The 26234-nt window shown below is 37.8% G+C and overlaps 1 protein-coding gene across 8 annotated transcripts in view; it reads right to left on the bottom strand.

The window, feature by feature from the left end:
- Nucleotides 1-298: 298 nt before the first annotated feature.
- The window catches only part of RBMS3 (RNA binding motif single stranded interacting protein 3), a 709899-nt gene continuing 683963 nt past the window's right edge, over nt 299-26234 (bottom strand). For 7 of the 8 annotated variants that reach the window (XM_058830558.1, XM_058830560.1, XM_058830561.1 and 4 more), the window contains 3 exons: nt 12964-13044; nt 10317-10444; nt 299-6476 (listed from right to left, as the gene is read on the bottom strand). In XM_058830558.1, coding sequence (XP_058686541.1) covers nt 6470-6476; nt 10317-10444; nt 12964-13044 — 216 coding nt within the window. In that variant the 3' untranslated portion in view covers nt 299-6469. Of the gene's footprint in view, nt 6477-10312; nt 10445-12963; nt 13045-26234 lie in introns of those variants that run through there. The other variant, XM_058830565.1, reaches the window with a different exon arrangement.

Below are 26234 nucleotides of genomic sequence, written 5' to 3'. Positions count from 1 at the left end.
TTCCAGCAGGTGCACAGCTGAGAGCCCAGACAGCAGATACCCATCAGCATTATACATTCAGTCCTGGTGTGAGAAATACTTCCTCCTGTATTTCACCTCCTAGCACGTGGGTGCTGTGCTGCTGGCAGGGCAGCAGAGCTGTCCTGTCTCTCTGATTCCTCCCTTCCTTTTGGTGAAGGCGTGGAGGAGGCAGCGTTTGCTGCAAAGCATTTCTGCTCCCTCTGTGCTCAGCACAAGAATCACAGCCTTGGGAAGCCTCTCCAGAAAGGTGCCACAAGAACACAGAGTCACCCAGCTCTTTTCTTTCTTTATTTTTTTATTGAAAGCTTCATCAAAGAAAACAGAAGTTTAAACCTAACATCCACTGATCTACAGAAAGCCCCAGGAGTGGGAAAATGGCAGCTATTTAGGACTGTGTTACAAATGGAAAACATAAAAAAAAAATCATAGCAGTACAGATCTTTCAGAGACATTCTGAGACATCAGCACACAGATGCCCATATAAATAAGATTCATAATTTAATGTATCACAGAGGTTCTGTATTCTACATTTTGGCTGCAGTGAAGTCTGTAAGGGCTGTAAAGAACCTCTGACCCATTTTTATGATTCATGTTTTCTTGATAGGAAGTTCATCCGCTTTCAAAGCTGCTTTGATTTTTCTTACAGATAGAATCTATTCCTTCTCATTTAAAAAGGAAAACAATTAAAAATTCCTAAATGAATTCTGTACACTTCCTGGTTTTACATAAAATTGTTTTGCCTCAAAAAGATAGTAGAATTTTCTTCCGCTCTGGAATACATCATATTTAATAATACTTCAATTACATAAAATCATGTTCTATTCTTTAGGCTGTATTTTTGGGCTTTTAAAAATATAACTGACTGTAAATTTCACCAAATTCATAAAATTATTATCCAAGAGAAAGACACTTAAAGGCAGAAAATTAATGTTGGGTAGATACTCTTTTAAGGACAACAGATCCAGATCTGGGAAGGTGCTTACACTTTGCAGGCTTTGGACCTACAAGGAAAAATGGATTTGTGAACCTGTCAAGGGCTGACATTTTCCACTTCATTACACATTTTTATTAAGGTGAAAGAACTCAGCTGTCCCTGTTGGGGAATTAACAGTTGAACTGAACAACCTCAATAAACACAAATTTTTTTTCTTATCATGGAAATCTGAACCAGTGCTGGGATTAATTTCTTTTACAGCTTTACTCTCATAATTTTCTGTTCAGTTTTAACAAAGAGCATGTTAATAAAGGGGAGAAGAAAGGGTCTCTTCTGCCTGCTCTGAGGCACAAAGGTGAATAAATCTCTGGGGTACATACAGAGCTCTAGCCTATTTGGGTGACAGGAGCAATATAGAAAAAGTTGGTGCTCTTTCTGAGAGGAAAATAACTCTCCTTACGCTGCATCTTTGCTGCTTGCTGAGATTCTAGAAATCTGCTCCACTGAAGGGGAGGAGAAGTCTGCTGCTCACTCAGCTCTCCTTCTGAGAAAGTGTGCGTGCAGGACTGTGTGTATGCGTATTAGAAATGAAAGGAATCCTCGTTACTAGAGTCAATTGTCATTAAACAGAAAAGACTAATGCACCAAATGTCAGCAGTTTTGTTGTTTTCTGTTTTGCATTTCCATCACACCGTGACTGTTTTCTTGGTTCACTTGGGCTACCGAGAAAGACCAGGAAAATCCCTTACCCTAGGGCACTTCTTTTATATCCGAACCAATTTCATGTTAAATAAAGTTTTGAAAGGAAATGTTGACCATGCGTGTATCAAACATTACTATCTTCAACTACCACATTTGGTCTCATCACTAAAAATGGATCGATCCATTACTTTAAGCACATTATCACTCTTTAGCATGACTCTTGTTATAGGTGGAGTTAAGTGAGTCTGCCTAAACCTGTTTTGCTCATGTCAACCTCAGCATTAAAATGAAGTGGCATGAGGAGCACCATCAAGCTTAAAACCATGGAGCATGGCAATTTTTTAAACACTTAGGATCAGTCTCAATCTTCAGTACCATAAACGACATAATATAGATCCAAATACTATGACATATTAAAAATAAACTTTATTACAATGCAGGCTTCCTCAAATTTGCTGAGTTTTGGTACACATACATACATAAATAATACCCTTCGTTTGGTTTTTACTCGAGTAAAAATCCATTTGAATGCTACAGCCCAATTGCCCATTGCAAGTTTAAGCCCTCACTTCTCTAATGACCAGCCTTTATCTTCCACGTTTGGGCATGCATCCATAGCAGAAGATGATACAAATGTGATGCAATTGCTCTCAGATATGCCTCATTCTGCATTACGGTGGATTTCTTGACCAACACAACCAAGGCAGTCTCCTGGTAAACAGAACTATACAAGTAAGCACAGGCTAAGGACATTTCAAGAGTCTGTTTCACTGGAAGGCAATAAGAGGACATTCACAATTTTAGGCCTGACTGTCACAGGTGAAAAGTGCTTACAAAACCAGCAGTAGAGCCAGATAGGAAGAAGAGTCCCTCTGCAATCTCAGCGGGAACAGTGAGATTTTTTTTCAGTGCCCTGATCTACACTTGGGTCAGCACCTGCAAATATAATACTCTCTTCAGTTCCACTGTATCTATTTTAATTTTTTTTTTTTTTACCCTCAATGTTAAGTGACAAGCCCAGGTATTCAGAATTTTCTAGCCATAATTCATAGTTTTCTGACACCCCTTTTGTATTTATCCTTTAAGGTTAAAAAAAAAAAAATATTACCAAACCTGAACATCCAGATTTGATCATTTACAAGAATTCAGGTGTGATGGAAAGTACATACGCAGTTCAGTTTATGGATTTGATGTTACTTCTAGACCTCTGGGCCAGGCACCATTGCCTTAGACATCTAGAGTTGTTTCTGTAATCTTTCAGGAACTCTTGATATTTAAAGCTAAATTGGCAAGACAGACACAGATATTGACTTTACAGATTCAGGTCTTCAAAAAAGAAAAAAAGGAAAACAGAAACTAAACAGAGCATGATAATAAACCTTTGGGGAAAAAAAAAAAAAAAAAAAGTATTAGCCAGAACAAACATAAAGAAAACCAGTTTAAGATTTCAGAGGCCACCAAGTGACAACACCCACGCAGTGTGTTGCTATTTCACTGTTCACTTTTATCTCATTTTTAACTTTTAGAAATGAGTTACCACTTTCTGGACATTTTATAAGTTCCAAATAACCTTTTTTCTTACCTTATGATCTATGACTGTTTATACTCAAGGCTCACAGTGTTTACAATTCATAGATTTCAAGTACCAGTTCACTTTTTTGGGGGGATCAGCAAGATGATGAATTGTATTTAAGGGGTCCATTTTCTTTCCTCTTCTTCTTCCTCTACTTCTTTGCTTTGTATTTTTGATTTCAAACACTATTGAACATTATAGCATGGAAAAGAAAGGGAACAATTCTAATACAGAATGCACTTGAAACACTTTAAAGTGACAGGCACTGTGATATCGTATTGCCTGCCTGGCTTAATAAAAAACACTGAGATTGTTTAACTTTGCTGAAAAAAATAAGAAAAATGTTTCTGAATGTATAAATAAAGCAGCAGAGTTCTGAATAGAAACAAGAAGGTACCTCAGCATATTCATCAGCCACATGGTAGCTACCTTGTAGCCTCATTGTTGATAGTAAATGAGACTTTTTGTGTGTCACAGTAGAACTAACACAGAAACAAATGTCTTTATTTCATATTTAACTGACTTGTGCCTGGGGTTATCTCCATTTGTACAAACAATTCAGAGAGAGACAGAAAGAGAGTATGTGTAGAAAGGAAGAAAATAAGGCTAGATCGATTTTTTCCCTCATATGCCCTCTAAAGAAAGAGGGAACCTTCATCCAAGGACAAAATTCAAGTGTCCCTCTCAAAAAAGCAACAAGTAATGAGACAGCACATGAAACAGAAAGAGAGGTTTGGGATTTTTTCTGAATTGAAAACATGTTGTGGATGATGTTGTTCTTTTACTTTGGCATCATCTGGTTTTCAGAAGTGTTGAATATCAACAACTACTCTGGAGAAAGCAGAAGTTTTATCACTTCTGAAAATCAGGCCCTCTTCCTATGGTGAAGCACCATGTGAACTCCCATTTCTCTCTTTTCTATGTTGCATACCTAGCAGCATTTACTCGGGAAACCCCCTCCCCCCTCCCACTATGTTAAAAAATACGATCTTGTTTTATCGATTTAAAAAAATAATTGTGTTCTTTTCCCCAAAAAAGTCAGGTTAGGGAAACACAGACCTCTTTTTAAGATTGGGCAGCTGAATCAGATTGATCCAATACATATGTTTTTCCTTTCCTTATTTTTAATGGATACCCTGTCTCTAATCCACCACAATAAACGTGATGAGCCTTCCCCTCTCTTCTGGGTGTAGGAAAGTTTAAAAGTGTTTGGTTTAATTTTTATACACAGATACGTGTTTATGTATGTATATACGGAAATGCTGCTTCACTTCTGCCTCTTTAAGGAAAAAAATCATCTTTTGACTTCTTTCTCACCTTTTTTCTTTGTGTGTTTGGAAGAATTAAGGGCCATAATCAAGATTTCTGTATGGAAAAAAACTGACATTCCTAAAAAAGGTTTTGGTGGATTAAATTTAGTGTCTTTTTTTCATTATTATTTTTTTATTTTTTTATTTGCCTAATCATACTAATTAGTGATTGTCAGCCAACATATTAAGACAACAAATCATAGCAGAGAAGAATAATTTTTAACTTCCTGCCAGCATGACAATATGACGTAATTTTCAAAATTTCTGCTTGTATGGGAAAGCTAAAATGAGAACAAAGATCAAGTTTGCTTTCTCTTGTATCTACCTGGCAACTCAAATGCAACACTGAGAAATAAATGCAGAATTAAGGTGGCTATGCATGCTGGACGATGACAAAGACTGAGGTGAAGAAATGAATTGGTATGTTGGAATTCAGAAGGAAGACTGTTTCAGTAGAAATACCAAAGATCAGGTAATTAAAGAGAAAAACTCACCAAAATTAAAGCCTGCCTGGACAGATTAGTTGGTAACCCAATCCCCCTTGCTTTGGGATTCTCCAAAGCACACCATCAAAAACCCGGACAGCTTCTGACACCAACTATTCTGAAATTTCCACTATAAACATATGCAGTATGTAAAACACCAGTGGAAGATAGTTTAAACAAACAAGAAAGTAAGAACTGGTCCGGCCATGTAGGTCAAATAAAGATAAAAAAAAGAAAAAAAACCCCTCTATCTTCTGGACTGCGTTAGGGTGTCACTTCATCTTTGGTATAAAATAGGCCATCCATAGGCTGCATTTGTTCACAACTAGGAAAGACTACAGAAATTGTCAACAATTTCTTCTATCTATTGCTTTTTTTGCACTTTTTTGACCATAAGCTCCTATCTACTTAAGTTTTTTTTTAATGCTCTTAAGCTAGGTTTTTGCAATGTGACAAGCAAAGCGGACTAAAAACTTCTTAAAGCTCATAAAAAAGACTGCAGATAAAAAGCACTAATGCTTTTGCTAGCGATCACGCTTTGTAAATAAAAAAATCTGCATTCTGCAAGAAAAAAACCCTGCATTCTCTATAATGCAGCAAGTTTTTTTCTCAATTCAATAACTTTACTGTAAAATGCTTTAGCCTTCTAGATTTTTTTTTCTGTCAACACTTAAGACAAAGTTCATAAAAGTCCCAGCATTTTTCCAATCCTTTCAGTTGCCACAGTTCCTTTATCATCAACTTTTCTTCAAAAGAAGAAAATCATTTTCTTTTAAACTGTACAGTTTATTTTTTGTTCACCCCAAAAACTCAGTCTATTAAACTTCTGCACCAGCACCGGTGTGAGCAGTTTCAATTCATTCTCGGGTTTTCTAACAAGACGTTGACAGCTTGCCTTGAGAGCCTTTGACGTCCTTAAAATTAAGGCAATTAAGATTCAAGATAAACCTTACCTAAACATTTCTTTAAAAAAAAGCAAAAACAAAAAAAAACCCAAAAAATATTCTAGATTTAAAACAAGAAGAAAAAGAAAATGAGAGAAAAAGAGTAGCTTAACTTTTGAGGAAGACAATTGGTTTTCATCGCAACTTGCTCCCTCTTGACATCATCAGTTTTTCTGTTTGGGAAAAAAAAAATAAATCTAGCTACACCTCCAGGAAAATTCTGAATTCAAATGTTCATCCAGATGAAATGTCAACCCAGCATTTTTCCTCTGGGTTTTTCCTTTAGTTGAAAAAAAAAAAAAATAGCAAAAATAAAATTGTCAGACTACATGACGGAACCATTTGCACAGCACATAAAAACACTGTTTTGTTTTCGTTGGGAAAGGTAGAAAAAAAAAAAGCATTCATTTAACGCCTGTGCAAACTGGAAGCCAACTTCTTGTTCAGTGAAGTTTCTCCATTCAAGGCAAAGATTTCAGACCGACATTCTTCAGTCCTGTTTATTGTCTGTAAAAACAATTGAATTAAAGTGGTCATTAAGTCAAAACAACTTTGAAATAGCCTCCTCTCCTTTTTTTCCACCCAATTCCCTTTAAAAGTTTTCCAAGCTAAACTAACTTTGCAGCTGTTTAAATATGATACCACCACTAAGCTGAAAATAGTCAGGCAAAAATAGGGAACTCCTACTTTGGGGACATTAACACATCCTAAGCAGATGAATTTACTCTTTGAATGTTAGGCATTAATAGGCAGTCTAACTACACTGAAATGAGATGAAAACATGGCTTAACACTGTGTAAATCTTTCACAGGTAATTCAATAAGAGGGTGAATATTTTCATAATAAGTGCCACTACTTATTTTGGGTATTAATAATAAAATGAAAGATAAAAATACAATAAAAGGATACAATTTTGCTAGTTTTTGCTAGATTTTGCTAGGAAGAACACATTTTCTGATGGTAAGAGCAATTACACTGTGGAGCAGACTGCTTAATGAGCCAGTTAAGGTTAACTTACCAGAAACCTTCAAGGCAATATTAATTAGAAAAATATATTTTTTTTATCATATATGTCATATCTTCCTAAATTTCGCATAGAGAATAAGCAAAATGATCAAGCTTTTTTCCTACAAAAGATACCTCTCATTGTGTGTTTTTGATGTTTCATGTCACTTAAAGATATATCACATCTAACTTATTTTAACAAGATGGTATAAGATCTTTAAGACCCAGAACCTACATAAAAATTCTATTTCATGTCTAGGGATATCTGAAAGGGTCAGCTGTTGCTTTTCCCACAGTCTTTAAAGTTTACATGGAAAAAGCCCCTTCCTGACCAAAGTTCAACACAAGAAAATCCAGCACCTTTCCTTCTGCAAACATTAATGCATTTGCCTTGCCTAGTTTAAAATAAATTTTAAAATTAGGAGTTAAATTTTGAAGAATGTTGATGACCTAAAGCCACAGAACTTTTTGTCTGGAAATGTAAACACAGAACTACAATTTTAAACATTAAATTTGCCAGAGGGTTTTTTCATTCTATGACATCTGAAAATTAATATTTTGAATGTTAATAACAGATTTATGTGGAATGCAAAAATGAACTGTTTTTCTTCAGATTTTCTATGCACAATTTCTGGCAGGATCACTTAAGTTGGAAGCTCACCTTCTGAGATTTTACTGCCCCTGTGGGTCAAGGGGCTGCCATATGTGAGAAAGTCCAATATCACCAAGGGGTCACAACATACACCCTCTAACATGGCATTGAGTTTGCCTACAAAAGGCTCCACAAAAAACATCATTCTTTCCTCATTAAAATCTCTGTTGTCCAGCAGAGTTTTGCTTGGAGGTAAGAGAGTATACTTTTTGGGGGCAAGGATATCCATTGATCTCCGCTTCATAATCTTCATGCTTTTATGTGCAAAATTAAACATTTACAAGGGAAAAGGGGAGTAGGGTCTAAAATAATTAAGGTGATTTCCTCATAAAGTAGATTTGTCTGCTCAGAATCAAGGGCTGTTTTTATCTAAACAATACATAGCCAGGTTTTTGCCATGAAGTTATCATTTTTGAACTCTGTGGGTGGGATCCTTAAGTAGAGCATTCAGCATACTAAATAGAAGAACACGTATGCTGATTAGAAAGTGGAACTTAAATTTCAAGTTTCATGGTTTATTTTTACTTACAAAGAGAGTACAGAGTCCTTATACCACTCAGTTCACTCTTTATGCATTGTCTCTCCTTTGTTGCCTGCAATTTTGTGATTGTTGCAAAGAAAATAAATTTAAGGAAATATACTGTTATAACTTTTCTCCTGACTGTTCAGCTCCCACGAAATAATTTTATATAGTCTGCCTATTCCTTTGCCTATATCTGAAAAAATCATTGTCCAGTCATGTTAATCGCTTTCTCACATCTCACCTTGACAATCACGTTTTATATATGACATGATGTTTGTTATTAATAAATGTGCCCTTTGAAAAGCAGAGTAATAAAATAGTATTTTAATTATAAAGCAAATTCACTTGGTTTTCTATTAATGGTTACTGGAATATTTTGTCAGAAGTTATTTTTTAAAGATAGAGATTGTGTATATTTTGGTTTGTTTCTACAGCCTCCCACACTGCATTTCTGCCTGCAACTGGCAGATATAAATAGAGAATCCATTTCAGATTAAAAAAATACTGAAATAAGCATAACAAAAAAATCTGTAGTGGATCTGCCTGTGTGATTAAAGAAGAAAGAAAGTCCCCTGAATATAAATGCCAGTGCCATTACAAGTATATCCATCACTTCTAAAATGCTGTAGCTGACAAGGAAAGATGAGGGAACTCATTTTCAGGGAATTCACCACATAAGCAAGAAACACAACACCCATTTCAATAAAGAATTGCAATGTAGTTTTTGCCTATGCTGGAAAAATGCCAGAATCTGCAGCTCACAGCTATCTCATGAGGGCTTCTAGACATTATGAGGTCTTGTAGACCTAAGTCCTTTTTCTTTGAGGAGTAAGAGAAAGGGAACTGAGACACAGAAATAATCAGATCCAAATGCTAAAGCTCACACTCATTAAAACAAGCCAACAGGATGGTACAGACATATTTCTCTCTTTGCCTTTTATATTCTGTAAGTATTTTGAGATCATTAATATATAGAAAGACTGGCAGCTAGAAAGGATAAGTCTGTGTCTCCAATTGGATAGCTTGTGATTGATTGCTTTTGCAATATGTACATACAGACAGATACAGGCATGGCAAAAAAATAGTCTTCTGTTTTATGGTGGCCAAAACCACATAAATCTGAAACCATTTGGTACTTATATGGTAGACAAACAAATGCATCTTCCACTTCCAGAGGTCAAAAATGAAGTGAAGCAATTGACAAATAGGTATAATTCTAATCTTTCCTATACCAGCTCATATCTGATGCCTCTGTAAGTACAAAGTCATGATGCATTGAGTGACATATCTATCATATTTCTTGTCTGGCTATTTCTCTGCTTTCTTCCCCAAGATAAAACATGTATAATTCTATTTTCAATGTAATGCTGGTGTTCAATATACATGTATTAATAAAAGACTGGATTTGTGCTCCTTCCTAGAATCTGTCCGACATTTATCAGCCCCAGTGAGTATTCTGTCACAATGTAACCCTCCCTTTGTGAAGGTTTTTATTGTAGCAAAGAGAAGTTGCATTTGAAGAGATTATTCTGAAGATGAAGGGACTCCTTAGAAGTTCTAAATACAGCTGTCAGTTTATAAATTTTGAACTTTCCAAGGTATTCCGTAGGAAGTAAACAAAGGGAGCAGAAGAATGGAGACAGACTGCACAGCGCTTCTACCCACCTCCTTCTTATCCTTTCTTCTTCCATTTCCAGGTCCTGCCTACTCTGTGTCTGCATGGCAGTTTTGCACAATCACAAATACCAACTTGGGGTGATTTATACTGCTTCATTAACTACACTTTCAGAAAGAAACCTTTACACGTGCCAATGTGCACTGTGCCAATATTTCCACCGCCGCAAAATTTAAGCCCTTTTTAACCTCTGATGCCAGATGCTGCTTTAGCCCAGCATGATGATTGTTAACACAGTTGTTGAGATCCTTCTGAGTCCAGAAAAGCAGCAGACAGTTAGAGAGCATATCACTGTGGGCAGGAGCTCAAGGACATTTTGCCAAATTGAGGCCGTCAGCCAAAACCTTTTGCTAATTACACTGCTATATATCCGGAATTCATCTGAACTTAACAAAGCTATTCAGAATTTATATTTCTGAAAGAGGGAGTCAAATTTGGCCTGCTATAATCAAGAGGCAAACCCTTCTGACTCCAAAGCCTATGCCTACTTACTTAGACTGTTGGTAAGAATATGCAGGCGCATGTTCACTGGATGTTTCCACTGTCATCTGTTGCTGTTGACCACTGGCTTCCTGTGATGAAGATGCTACTGTCTGTGGAGAAGTATCAGCAACAACACCCTAGGGAATCAAATGAGAACATGAAAAGCTTACTAATTTTGCTCACGGCAGTGAATTACGTAAAAGAGCTCAGCACCAGCTCATGGTTGACACATTTCTCTAGAGATTGAGAGTTTGAGGTAGCAGAACCACATGCTACACAACAAACTCCATCAGTTTTAGAAGGCTAATTCAGCAACAAGAAGCTTTCTCAGCCTACTAGTAGTACTTTGCCCTCACAGGCTCCAGTGAAAAATATCTTCCCCTTTGAGGGCAGTTCCCTGCACATTCAAAGCTAGAGGCAAATCTCACTTTGGTGGATTCTGGGTTTTACTTCTTGGCTTTTTCACAAAGGTAGGCAATTTTCACTTACCTACCCCAGCTTCACAGTGAGTTCACATTTATTTTATTTGATTTAAAATGCAATCAAGGCAGAATTTAGGCCCACCACTCTCCACTCTACTACACATCCAACAGAATTTTAGTCACCTTAAAAGAGTGCTGCACTCTTCTACACACTGTCTCTATGCATGTTCCCTTCAAAAATAAATTTGCTTTACACTGAAGACTTTAATCTGCTAAGTCAAAGTGAGGTTTTGTTTTATTTATATGTTTGAAAAAGTCGATAAGTAAACACATAAAAGATTAGATTCATGAATGCAACATTATGCACAATTTCTTATCCTATTTAGACAGTCTGAATAATAGTTCGTTTAAGTTTTTTGCATGCTTTCAAAGCAAGATACATTTTCTTCCCTCTACTCTAATGCTTGGTGTGTTGGTCACATGAATAGCAAGTCTCCTCAGGGAACATGCTTTATTACTCTATTGCACACAACAGAGCCAGAAGAGGGAGCACAAAGCACTTGCTTTGTTTTTATTTGAGTCCCATGTAAACAACAGGTATTTTATTTTAAAGCATCTGTTAAAATATCAGTTTAATTTTTCAGAAATTCTTTGTATCTATTGATTAGCAGACTGCCAGTATTATCTTTTTCTGTCTACTTCCTTGTCTTTATCCTTCTCCTTTTGTCCATCTCATCTTGAGATTGTAAGCTCTCTGGGGCAGAGACTGTATTTTTTGGTCTCTGCTTGTGGAGCATCCAGCACGGTAGGGTCCTGGTTCATGATGCTACATGAATACAGATAAACATTAACAATAATCATCATCACTGGATAAGAGCAAAACAGGCTATAGATTCAGATAATATTTTGATTATTATAGTGGATAATTATGACATGGAGTTACTTTAGAAGGCATGAATACACTAGTGAGTGATAGAGAGGAGGGCTCGACAAGTAATTTAAATTAACCTTAATTCTCATTTGGACAGGTCAGCGTGGTGTGCAGCCAATCCCATGGTATGAACCACTCTCTGTCCCACCATCTCCTTTTAATTCAGATTTGTATCTGCCTGATTTAGATTTAAGAATGGCAATTGAAAAGAGGCACTCGCAATGCATTTGCAAACAAATGAGGTTTAGGGCAAAATTATACCGAGGCAAAAAAGACTGAAACACAACCAGCTCAGTATGACAGAATGGTAGTAGCCTTTCCTGTGGGACCTTATCTGGGAATAATTGCAAAGAACTAGGAGAAAACAGGATCAGCTCACGTGACTGCTGGTGAAGCCATGCCAGCAGTACCACTAGCTCAAAACCTCAAAGGATAGAGTAGTAATAGCACAAAATCCTAAATCCACACAGATGAAGACAGAAGTACAGAGACCCTGGCACTCCTTGCCTTACCCCAGAGTAGGGCAGAAGTTGTTAATAATAGAGGGTAGTGCCAAAGAGAAGCACACAGGGAAGAGGATGCCAAGGCTCCCTCCTCTCAGCTGTGCTCAGTTGCCCTTATGAAGCTTCACAGAAGTGGAGGCCAAGCTGACGCTCTCCCAGCAGCTTGTGGTCTACAGGGTTGAGTAAATACTTACTCATTAGACTGTCATCAGCATGACTCAGCCCCAAGGAGGGAGGGAGCGAATCCTTCCTCAAGGATGAAAAGCACTCAGTCAGTGCAGCATCCTCCACGTCTGTATATACAAGAGGAAGGTTTCCATTGCTCAATCACTTTTTCTGGTGGCTAAATGTTTCAGCAATTACCTATGCTTGCTAAGGACCGCATCAAACCCTCTTGCAATCTTCTCTTCTTGAAATCTCTTTTGGTTTCGTGGTCTGCCTGCTGGGTTTGTTTTCCTGTCTCTTCCCATCTCCCTCCCAAGTACATGGGGAAAAAATAGTCATAATCACTGATGTTTTTATTCCATGTCCTGCTGTACAACAAAACAAATGCAAAACAGGAGCCCTTGCAAATAATTTAAAAAAAATTAAAAAGAGGGGTTAGAAAAAAGAAGGAAAAGGAAAGAAAGAAAACAAAAAGAGAAAGAAATGTGCAGTCCTCATTTAAAAAGCTGGAAGCTTCCAGCCACCACTCCATAAAGAACCTTTAGGCCCCTTTCAAACAACAGGTGCAAGAAGGCATTATTAATAAGAGTTCTGCTCCCCCTTCACTTTACTTTCATGGATGGAGATAAACTTACTTCAATAGGGACAGCTGTTGGAGGCACAGGAGTGTACTGGGGAATGTAGGTCCCTTGCATAGGTGCAGCAGCAGTCATGTACTAGAACAAATCAAAAGCAAATGAACAGTAGAAAACCACAATTAAGATGCATAAAATCATTAGAAGAATGATACTATTTCCATTTCAGAGCTTTTAGTTAGAGTATAGCACATTACTTCTTTTAAGTAAGGACTTCAGGTAAAGGCACAACTTATCCAGCTATAAAAAATGGAAACCATGAACTTCAAACTCAGGTCATATCTGAATATAGGCAATAATAAACATCTTGCTGACAGAAGATTGTTCTCTGAAATTGAGAGACTCTTATCTGTACTTACAAAAAACTCAGTGGAGACACAATAGCAGCATACATACATATGTACACACACATTCACACACACACACATATATATATATTTAACTGGTTACAGATACAAAGCAGTCTAAACAATCTTTTGGAGTCTTATTGACCTTATCTAATGACACCTACAAAATATGAAGGGTGAAATTTGAGAGGTTTATTCCAATCTAGATTTAACCCCATCAACAGCAGCAGTTGAGTTTATAGGGTTACAAAGCTGCAGCTAAGTGCAACCCGAGACAGGAGAAATAAAACAAGAGTAAGATCCATCTGGAGTTTCTCTTTCTGTATGCAGGCACCTTAGCTAAAGTCTTATGGCTTATTGTTACTATCCAGGGGTCTTTCCTATGCATTTTTTGAAACTTGTGCAAATTATTACAGCAACAATTTGTACTAGTTTCTCTGAAACACTGTCCCTCCCAAGTACTACAAGACCATCTTTTTTTAAAATTGATGTGTGCACGTGAATTTTTTCATTGTTATGGCAGTGATTTCTTTATATATGGCACTCCTCAAAAAGTTCTTGAACTGAATAAGACAGTAATAATTTAAATTTTCAAATAAAGTATTGATAGTAAGTTCTTAGATCTATATGTACTTTTCTTTCTTCTATCCAGTCCTAACAACATGTCTTCACTGACAAGAATCTCAGAATGTGCCCAATCCCCCAACTGACTGTATGACACTTCCACTACACGTTATCTTCAAAGACACACCAAAGATTTGAATCAGCCCACAATGTATTTGATGAATTTTAAAATGAGTTAAATATAGCTTTGCTTCCTGGCAGAGCTAGGAAGTGCTTGCAAGATTTTATTCCGCTGTTTACAGTAAAATTTACATTTAAAGCACTCTCCCACCTCAATTCTAAACTAACTGGATGGTTTGATATGCCTGTCACAAATGTGCTTTATGAAATTGCAAAGTGGGGTGCAGACTGCAGCAATGCTGGAGAAACGCCTAAGGGAATGACAACAGCATATGTAAGAATCTCACAGCTAAATTCTGAAGTATTCTTTCAAGTAGAAGAAAATAAAAAGTATTTAAGTGAAATTGTTTTCTATTAAAAAAAAGGTGAGGATCATATGTGACATAGAATGTATACTTGCAATATGAACAGCATATGGTGTTGTGAACCATCACAGTATTTTTTCCCAAATTCACAGTGTTTTCCTTAACTTGAGCAAAGAGATAGGAGTGCCCTCAGTGTCTGTGTGCCTATACCAGGCCATGCTTTCTGCAACTCTTTTTCCTTGTTCTTCAGGAAGAGAATTGAGTCCAATAGTGTTTTTTAGTGAAGGCTAACCCACCAAAAGCATTAGGGTAACTCTCCCTATTGTACTCAGCACAGTTGGGCTGTTCTCCTGCCTTCCAGATTACGAGCTAATGAGAATGCTACGGCAGGGTGTTGCAGAGCTGCTTCCGCTCCATTCATTCTGCCTTGTAACGGTGCCCTCACATGTCGGGAAGACATCTGTTGTGTAGCATTGTTCTGAATGTGTCAATATTTAATATTAACTTGAAGCACGCATTCTTTGTGTTCTGCAAAGACCTGCAAGGGTTCTAAACATCCATGCAATCTAGTTTCACTTGTACAAATATATATAGAGTTTATTAGAAAGTGTTAATTTAAATAATAAAGTGGTATAATTCAACTTGAACTTCCTCTGTTTTCTTCCTTGAACCTGGCAGAAGATCAACATTCAGACTCTTATAAGATGCAGTTGTCTGCCATTCCCTACCTTACACACAAACCCATGCAACTTAATACACAAATATAAAGTTATTCAACTGTCTTTTAATTCAGACCACTCCATTTTTGCAAAATCCTTTGACACTATGCTCTGTAGCACAACAATGGAAACTGTCTGGGAATTAACTGATGTCTTGCCTGACTCTAAAAGCACTGCTCTGAGTTTTTGTGCAGTTTCTTACTCTATTATTTTTTATCTCTTGAGGCAGATCCTGATCTTACTTTCCAGCCTCCTTCATGTTGCTTCTTTCACTGTCAGACAATCCCTAGGGAAAACTGTACTGATGACTTGAGTGTCACTGGAGGCCCTGGCCAAAGCCTGCTTGCCCTGGTTTTTTCAGATACTCACACCTCCTGGTTTAATTGTTTTTTGCAGAAGTTTTAACTGAATTAAGCCAAACAGCAATGATTTAAAGCACTGGAGACCAAAGGTATCCAGTAACTTGCCAGACTCCCTGGAGAACTGCAGGAGAATGACTTCTTCCCTGTATATAAAATTCTGTGTGTCTAAATGTCTGTACTAATGGTGTTACAACTTTTTGGATAAATCCTTTAGAGATCTACAATTAAAAAGGAAAATGTTATTAGCCAAATTAGTTCCACCAATGGCACAAATGAAGTCACAGTATATGCGAAAGTACGAAGAATTTGGTCCTATAAAAATTTAGCCAAAGCTCAGTGCTACAGGATACTGGTACTTAGTAAACGACCCTAGATCACCCAGCAGCAGTGGTCTGTATCACAGGTACATGTATTGGACACTTCAGTGGAATGTCCAAACATATTTAATGTCTTCCTCTTTACAGATATAAAGATACCCTCACCATTTCAGGCAAGAGTTATTGGGTCAACAATTAAATGTTACCGGGGTTGGAACTGATTCTCTGTCTCTAGGGGTTCTCTGACTCACCAAAGGGTTCATTGAGGCTTCTGTAAAAATCTTTACCAGCCTATAAAGGACAACTACATCTTAGTTCTCAGAGACACATAATTGGTGTCTAGTATCTGAAGTTCCCTCACATGTGGTACAGGGAGTCCCAGCTGAGACCACATGAATTCAGGAATGTCTGCCCTCCGGCAGATCCTCTGCTGGATCAGTTTCTACCATGGGAAGCCTAGTGCTGAGAAGCTGCTTTAGTTTAGTTTGTTTACTAACAGTGCAATGAAAAAGGAGACAGATTAATTTTTATTTTAACTGACACTAGCTCAAGCAAGTTTACACGTATTTCTTTCCTTTGTGAACTACATAATCCTAATTCTCTGATCTCACAGGATAAATAAAGATTACACAGTGCTAAAGCACAATGTCAGTGTTGATACTTACATCAATGGGTTTGGATAATGCAAGAGTTGAGTTCCTTGTCATGAATATTCATGGTTGGTTGTTTAGCAAAAAGCTTCCTGAACACTGGTGTTCAGTAGCTTCCATATCCAGCACACAATGAGCCCACTGGAATCTGTGTGTCTCCCTGGATTCCCCAGACACTTTACCTAGCTATTGTATTAAAAGATGTGCTCTGGATCTCTTAAAGTGAGTAGAGTGCATGCTAGGAGGTGAAAAAGAGCTTCAGAAATTATTCTGAGATTTAAAGAAAAGTTAAATATTTTATATCCACTCAGTTTAAGACCACCCAGGATGAAAATTCCAGTCTAAAGACATCCTTGAGCTGAGCAACTCTGTTGTAATGCAGCTCGATTTGGATTACAGCTCCTGTAAATGTATGTACTCTGCACATGGCTTCCCATCTACATGAGGAACCTCATGTAACTTGGAAGTATGCAGATAGCAAACAAGGAAGACATCAATGTCAGAAAGCCATCACTGACATTTATTTTCTCCCTGAATGACACTTGCTACATTTCTTTATCCACACATATGTGTGAAACAGAGACAGCATGACTCACATGCTCAGCTCAGCAGCACCCAGCTAAATCCACTAAATATTAATATTATGAGCACTGAAATAAGAGAATCTGAAAAACCCAAATGCATCCTTTCTTTGTCATGTGTTTCCATCAGGATTAAAGATTCTTGAGCTGTGATGTGATCGGTCATTCAATAAAGTATGTGCAAGGCAGAGGAAACCACTGTTCATTCTTCCACAGCTGCACAGGCTTTGTGGGTCTAAAAGTAGAAGCTGCTCATTTCTGACAGTAAAATGAATAGTGACTCTACAGGCAGAGATGTGGATCTGGAGGTTATAAGGGAGCCTTTCTTGCCAGTCTGATCCTTTAAAAGCCAGTAATTTCTGCTACAGAAAACGACTACATTGCTGGTGGCAACAGGCTCTTAATTTGCTTGTAAACTATTGTTTTCTTTATACAGTGCAGAGAATGCATGTTCTCAGCACTGAAGACGTGCAGTATTAAAATATAACTCATGCTTTATGATGCCCAGCTGCTTATTTCAGACTGCACTTATCAGGTGCCAGTTTAGTCTATATGCTACATTAACAATTCTATTCATGCCTTTTCTGATGGGGTTTTTGCTTTTTACCGTTTTGAAATTACTTAATTGTGTGGAAAAATCTATGGCTAGAAAATGAGCGGTAATGTACACTTACACCTCTGTTTTCCTTTCAGATACTGCCCTCTGTGACTACAAAGAGTTAAATGCAAGGAGGTAACAAATGAGGAGGTGGGTTGAGGGGACAAAATGAGATCCCTCAAGAAGGATCACGTTTAACTCAGAGAGCAACATCAATTCTTAGAGATCTGCAACCAGCAGGGTGTCCCACCCTGGCTCCACCAAGGATCATGTTAAGCCTGCAGCAAACACCAAACCCATAAAGGTGACAGGCATTGGGAAATAAAAAACAGAAGGCAGCTGTCTGTACCCAGCAGAGTGAGAAGCGTGCTGCAGTAGGATAATATGGTTTACCCATCAAAGGTGGAGCTGAGTCATCTGCAGGGAATTTGCAGGAGCTTTTACATTGAGGCTGTGGCACAGGTAATGTTCCTTTAATCATCTGCCCTAATAAGCTCTTAGCCTGCATTTCTCAGGCCCAGGTTAATGCAGAGTCAGGCATCTGCCTAACAGCTGAGATACACAGCAAACACCCCTTACACCAGCCATTAGTTACTGAATTTCAGCTGAGACACTGCCTGAAAGAGTGCCTCTTGCAAGACCAGAATATTTCGTTTACATCACCAGAGGAGTTTGGCTGCACATTCTGTTTAAATTCTGAAGGCCATCATTAACAGAATGTATAAGAAACCACCCTAAAGTTCAGTTCTATTTATAGGCCTAGTTGCCTATAAAATAACACAGCTGTGATTAGATGGAGGCTGCTGCAGATACATTAACTCTCTTGGTCACTATGAGTACTGTGAGATTTTAGAGAGTGACAACAGTTAATAACCTGATCAATGTTGAACAAATTTCCCAGTATAAAGAAAATAAAAAAGAATTTACAAAATGAGATAGTAACAGATAGGTTGCAGCAAATCTGGAAACCTCAAACAACACTCAGAATCAGTAGTCTTACTAAGGACAAATGGCAATGTGTCTGGAAAAAATGTTAAAGAATGCTTTTATACTTTCTATGTGCAAATTCTCTTTTCTGGTGTTTTCCTTTGGTGTTATATCAATGTATATCTGTTGCAAGAATCAAAGATCTCTTTCCCTGTATCATCAGCCTCCATGTTCCTGAGAAGATACAGAGCCTTTTCAGTCAAGGAGAGAGCCAAAATGCAGAAGCCCTGTACCAGAATATGCTGGTAAGCATTACCACCAACCACCACAGCATGCTACAGGGAGATTAAATGGGATGTCTAACATGAGCAAATGCTAAACCATGTATCTGAAATAAGCAAGGATTCCAGAATCTCGTCTTCAATGACTATTTGTGGTTTCACATCCCCACATGAGCTACAGTACAGTGATAATGACTTAGCTTTTTAGGATTCCCAGAATTAATGCCAGGGTTTGTTTCTGGTTTTTTTCTTTTTATTTTTTTTTTATCTTTTAAACCATCTGAGAAGTCTAGACACTGCATCACTAACAGAATTATGTGAAAACATTTGCATTGCTAGAAAACTGAAGGAAATGAGTCTGTTGGCTGAATTTATTTTTATCTTTTTTTTTTTTTTTTACCCCATGAAGGAAACCTGCCCTTCCACTTTCAAATCTCTTCCCTGCAAAGAACAAAAACTGCATCTCTCTTTGACCATTGTCAAGCGGTTATAACTTTAATGAAATATAGAATAAAACCACAGCTTTTTTCTCTCTGGTTCCACCTTCTCATTTGAAAATACCCTGTTCTCCAATAGAAAAGAACATTGTCTTGCTGTGTCCTCTTATCCCATAGTCTGGCATGGAGACATGGGAACTCAGGAAGAGAAAAGGACCATCTAGTTCATCAGTGCCAGTGGCAGTTCAATGAAATACAATATCCAGCTGCCACAGTTTTCACTTTAAACTTAAAATATCTTTTGCTACCCAGAAGCATTCTCATTTTCCAGCTTAATCTTATACTTATTCAATGGCTGTTATTAATTTCACTTTCTCCCAATTAAAGAAGAGGAGAATAAATGATATGAAGTTTTTGCATATATTACAATAATTTTGCTAATAATTATCAGCCAGGCCTAAAATATAATAATATAATTCCATTTTACCACACAATTACCATAGTCCTATCAAGAACAGCTCTGTCATTCAACAGAATCCCATTGCTGGGCCACTGCACTCATTGTTCAGGCAGAGAATAGAAATCTTTACCGGATTTAACATTCCTTCCCTGCTGCTCAGTAATACAAATGTATTTAGGAATGCTGGCTATCAATTCCCTTTCAACCTTCCTAATGAGATGTTACCTAATTCTCTGAGCAAGTTAAATGAAGGTAGAGAGAATAATAACTTCAAGAACTATATTTGCAAACTAATCTCCTTTTCTCTTCAGGAGTTCTAAACATCCTTCACAAATCCCTATCTTTGGAAATCAGAGTAATACAAAGGTATGGAAGAAAAAGTGCGGATGAGCTAACCCCCCCCCATAGCTAACAGGTCTTTTCTTCTGTCTGAAATTCAGTCCTGCTACTAAAGCAGAGTGATCAGGACTAATCAGATAAAGACTATTTAGCGTAAACAAATCTGAGAACAGTCAGATCCCCACATACAGCTGTGCACCATGATCTCACTAGAATACACTTTGTAAAAACTGTAGTAAATACAAGCAGTATAAACAGATAAATAAAAAACTGGCTCATTCACTTTCAACACTTTTTAGTCTAAGGGCTAGCAATACAAATGAACTCAGTAAAAGTCTCAAACCACTTGCAGATATCTCATCAGTCTGTGAAAAGGGCGAAAATGGAGGAAAACTCTTCAGGATGTGAAAATAAGTTCCCATTCTGATTGTATCTTTCATTAATTGGAAAATTCCCTTAGTAACTTGACCTGAGGGTGCCAAAGATCCTTGCAGTCCATGTGGGAGTACCAAGGCCCATGATAGTTTCATTCTTCCCTTTGACAATGTAGGTAGGGACCCATGTACAGTCCCACTGTACAGAAATGGAACCTGATCCCCCATGTACGACTGCATATATGAACAGCCACAAGATGTGAAATTATGCTTTTTTGCAAAATTTGAATAATGCCATATGTCTTATGGATACACTTGCAAGAGAGAAAGACTTCTGTGCTTAAAACAAAGAACAAGACTCTGGCAATTGTATTTTCTTAATTCTTCAGTTCTTACAAGTTTCTCCATGAGAGAGGCATTTTTATTCATTTTTCTAATACCTTCTATGTACCTGTTCTATGAATGCACATTATGAGCTCTCTGGGGCAAGTTTCTGAGCATTAGTGTCTGATTTATTACAGTCCTGTCTGCAAGACCCTATATAAAATTAGGGTATAGTGACTGTATCATAGCATAAGAGTATACTGCATCAGTCTTGGTCAACCAGGGCTGGTAATCACTGACATTCTTGCACTTTTATATTCTTCTTTCACATCCTGTATATTGAGGAATAAAAGGGTGATGCAGCAGAATTATAACTGTGGCTTCTGATATTAAAAAATTCCCTATGCACCCCTTTAGTTGGAAATGCTTAGACATTTCCATTTAACTGCAATTCTGCCAAATAGTCCCTGATGGATGGCTGCTAGTAAGATGAAGGAAAACTGATCTGTGCATTTTCATATTTTCAACATAAATTAAAAAAAATGAAATGTAGCAGTGAATCTCTCAACATAGGTGCACATTGAACTATTATTAATAACACATCCGTTTATATGAACAAATAATTGTTTTCTAGAGGTAAACATGTCTTCTAGATGCTATTATATCTCCAATAATTTGAAGAGTCTAAAGAGAAGCAGGCTGCTGTGTGCAAATGTCCCTACTGTATAGATGAAGTTGTTAAAACAAAAGGAGAACTGCTTAGACTTGTTAAATAACAGTTGCTTGTCAATCATCACATGCACTCTCCATTGCTCTTTCCGAGCAGGGATAAAAGTGGACAGCTCATGGGCCAGCTGTCCAAGAATGAAGCAGATGAAAGCCAGGACAATTAGTTGGAAGCTAGATCAAACCAAAAAGAACAATAAAAACAGACAAAAGGCTACATGAATATTAGCATTTCCAGTTTTCCTAGAAACAGGAAGGATTTCAACACCTCCTGCATGCAAAGGCAGTAATGCCAGACAGAGGAAGGGTAGTAAGATAATAGAATTATACCACCGGTGTACACCTTGGATGTTGTTAAGAGCAGCTGAAGCATGATATTCTTCAGTCCTTTACCTCTAAAAGCTCTCTAGAATCCAAAATATTTGGCTCATTATAATGACAGATATCACTGTGGGAAGGGAGGGTAGGGGAGGGCAGGGCAAGGCAGGGAAAGGACCATTTCAATATTTCATAAAAAAGACTGCTGTTCACCAATACCCTGCATCCAGAGACAGAGGAGAATTTGCCAGTTCAGTGAGCCTGAAACACCTGAATCACCTTTTGGGGCTTACCCTCGAAGTAAACAGTGGCGTTAGGGATGCTCTGCAAGCTGGCCTTTCTGAATTGATGGTGAACATGCCAGTCCAGGCTTAGGCAAGGGCAAACATTCCCTCAGGAAATGCTGGGGCCTTATGCCTAAGGATTCAAAGAAAATCAGCCTGCTGTTGGGCATGTGTGGATAAACATCCTACAAATCATGCACTCAGGCCTTCCAGGCAGCTCAGCACAGAGATAGTGTGGTTGAGTAGGGAGTTTGCAAGCCCCAAGAGCCCTACTTCATACAGGCCCTCATGTGAAGCTCTGGAATGTCCTTACCTCCTCCTACACATCTGGAAACTGGCAGTCCCTCTTCAATCTTCAAGCCAGTGCCCTGCTTTTTTTTCCAGGACAATCCCACCAAGTTGCCTCACCAAAGTAACATTCCTGGGGTTTTCTGACTTGGCTGCCAGACTAATCTGGCCCTCAGTAAGCAGACCTGTAAGCCGACCCAATAGGAGGTCTGGAAGTCTGCCCAAAGCATTGGATGTGGTGAGGCTGCTCTGGAACGTGAAATCCTGGGAGTGATTTGCAGCTGCTGCCTGAAAACTGACAGAAACCAAGATGGACATTTAAGCCAGTTGGCAGCTACCAAGATCTTGCAGACTAGATTTTGTATTGGGAACAGCATGAAGCATTGTTTCTGAAAATTAAATTTTGTTTGGAATTTCTGGCTCAAGGGAGAATCTTTCTGGTTTGTTCTGAGTTTTGAGAAGATGAATCAGAATGAAACCAAATTTCATAAGATTGATTTCCCACAAACTGGAAACCATGAATGCTGCTCACCGAACTCTTCTATCTGCAACTTCAGCGAAAGGATCAGCCATATTCGTATATGGATAGGGTGGGGATACTAGAGAACACTAACCTTTAATGGCTGGTGCCAACTTCACTACATTTAAAGTAAAGTGTTTTAAAGTGATGCAGTACAAAATATTGCTTTTCATTTGCATAAAAAATCTTGTGTCAAAATCTTTATCTGTATTTACATGATCATTAGCTTTGCTTACACAGCAGGGTTGTGGAAGGTGGTAATAATAAGCATTTTTGGGGAAGACTTCCTTTTCCCACTTTCCACAAACTCTTGAAATTCTTGTGGGAGAAGGATCACCTTAAAATTAAAGTCAATGCCTTACTGATAGAGCGTGACTATGTAAGAATATTACAGTCTGCCCCTCGGTATGTTAACTATCAGCTGAGGGAGGATCTCTGAGACACATCAGATCATATCAGCAATAGAGCTACAAAAGCAGTTGAGAAACCTTGGTTTTTAGCAGAGTGGACTGAACTATTCTGCTATGTCATCAATTTATCATATATTGATCTGTTAACAATTTACAACTCCTAAACTTGTGTGATAAATATTGCACAGAATCTCTCCAGTTTTGTCATTGTTTCATCCAAGAGATGAGTGGAAGAACTAAGGTAGAAGGAAATATACCAAAAATTAAAAAAAAAAAAACAAAAACCCAAACCAATGGAAACCAGCAGAAGAACAAAACAGAAAATGCAAGATGGAAAAAAAAATCCCAATGCCTCAAAAAATAGCCATCCCTCCATGCCTTAAGCCCTCCTAGTCTTATCATCTAATCAGTAATTTGCCTCCTACAGAGAGGTCCCTTTAGAATGCCTCCCATTTTTGACTCCTGCAGGTCTTTCATATCATTTCACTACAGTATTTTCTTAACCTATTAGATATTGTTTCACTGGGGAAGTGTGATCAACAAACCTGATGAACACAAGTGAAGTAGCCAAGATTGCAAGCCTGATGCTCCAGCTTGAACTCTCACTTTGTACAGATGAGCAACTTAGCACATAGGAAACATGAGGTTTGTTTGAAAAATAAAAAAGTGCAAGTGCTCATTTTTCATAAGACATTATTAAACAGAGCTTTATGGGTGTGCTTAGTAGTTATTTTACCAGGAATAACATCAGCAATTTTTGAAGGGACCAGTAAAACAGATGTGTCTTAGTACTGGCAGAATAGCAACATTCCAAGGCTGTTCTTTGGGTTCTTTTAGTGCTAGTTTTCCAAAAGAGACAGAATCACCTCATATGTATTCAAATGATATACAATTATCATTTGGTATGGATTTGTGCTTTAACACTTTCTCACAGTTCTGGAAAATACAAGCACTGAAAGTTTTCAGTGCTGGTGCATGAATTTTAATATTTTTTAGGGCTAATAAGACTGGGCCAAGTATAAAGCAATTGCCATCATTGGAGAAAAAAAAAATCCATTAATCAGTCTTGTCCTCACTCTCACTGTACTGATTGTAAATAGTTTTAGACAGGGCTAAGAAAAGTGTAGGAGCAGACTCAGCTTGATAGACGAGAATACTGAAATGGTTGCTCTTAATACATTTTTTCAGCTAGCACATTCTGTGAAAAATTAGAAGCAAAGCAAAATAAAAAATCTTCCCATTTTCTTCCCCTCTCCCTAATTCTGATAGAGATTACGAGGAGAATAATCCAGGAAGGGAATCAACATTGGGGGAAATATAAATACATGTTCAAATGCCCGTATTTCCTCCTTTTGAATGCCCTTTATTTGACAGAGATGTCCAAACAGTGCTTAAGGAGCAATAGCAAAATGCCTGACAGACAGGCATGACAAGTTATGACTCAAAATGTTTGCAAACCAGACAGAAAGGGTGACTTTTTCTTTTCTTTTCTTTTTTTTTTTTTTCCCTGAAAAGCCTTTAAGGTAAACTCACTCCACATCTGCTGGCATGCAGCCATTTTCCTATAAATTCATATTAGAATGCTGTATTTCTAATGGATTGGGTATGGTGCTTTTCCATTTTCCTAATGAGAAAAGCTAAAGGCCATTACTTGTTCTGATTAAGATCCCAAGGGAAGAAATGTGATGTGTATATTACCAGGCCACATGTAAAGGAAGTGTTTGGCATTTCCAATCAATCAGATGAAGGGTAGACAGAAAAAGTCTTATCCTGTGACAGCAGAGGAAGAAGATACAGGGGGAAAAGAAACCATGGAAAGTGTCTTAAAAGGTGACTTACAGGAATCAGTTATAATGATATTAGTATGATCAATGACTACTGCTACTATCTGGGAAGGATGTAATTACCAAAATGAAAACTTTCAAATGGGAAGCCTGATCAAGGGCAGAGGTGCTGTCATATTTCTCAGAGCACTGTCAGCTCCCATCCAGGCAATGTATTACTGTGTCACCCACAACCCCTACGAGGTTGTGCTTCCCTGGAGTGGGAGCAGACCTAGGAAGAGAGGGCTTGAGAAACACTGCATGTTTCAGCTCAGAAACATGGGTAGGTCTGTCCCCAAAGGCAAATTCAAGATAAAGAAAGATAAGGCTGGGCAAAGGGGAAAATAGAAAAGAGAAAATTCTCAATCATGACTGGCTCATTTAAGGAAGGTTTTGCAGCAGTGCACATTTAAAAACCATTTCAAGAGAGAGAAAGGAAATGCTGTAGACCAATGAGCTACTTGTCATAAAGGAGAGGAAACAAAAAAATGTACCAAGAGATGCATTGCTCAGTTTACAGAAGGGTAGTCTGGAATATCCTCTAAGATGTTTCAATATGCAATTCCTACATGTTTAATCCTGTTGCCATAGAATTTTTCAGATTTAAACATGAATGAAATACAAAGTTTAGAGACAATTTTTCATCCCTTTTTCACTGGATGCATAGTAACCGCTTGAAAAGGGTACAAGATAGATGCTCCAAAGGGCAAATAAAATGAATAGAGCTTGGAGATGGGTATTCTAAGAGAGAACAAGATCCCTTGACTGTGTCACAATGCACAGTCAGAGGTGTAGATATACTTTAAATAAAATATTAATTTCACATTATAAATCACTCCGGAACATCAAAACTGACAAAAAATCTACCACAATACATCCTCTATAATGGAATTCCAGATTAATGGAACATTACTGTCAATGACAGCAAAACTATAATAACTAATAAGGTCAGCAGGAGAGAGAGTCTCCTGTACTCTCCCAAATCTGTATTAACATTTAGCTTTCTTCTTTAGGACATCACCGATTCTTTCCAGATACCTGGGAATGCTTCAGATACTTCCACTTGGGAATAGAAAGACAGGCTGTAACACTTTCCCCCAATGTGCTTTAAAAGAACATCTTCAACCCTTCCCTTCA

The sequence above is a fragment of the Poecile atricapillus genome, chromosome 2 (genome assembly GCF_030490865.1).
Source record: "Poecile atricapillus isolate bPoeAtr1 chromosome 2, bPoeAtr1.hap1, whole genome shotgun sequence".
Classification (NCBI taxonomy): Eukaryota; Metazoa; Chordata; class Aves; order Passeriformes; family Paridae; genus Poecile; species Poecile atricapillus.
This window is presented reverse-complemented; position numbering and strand designations above follow the sequence as displayed.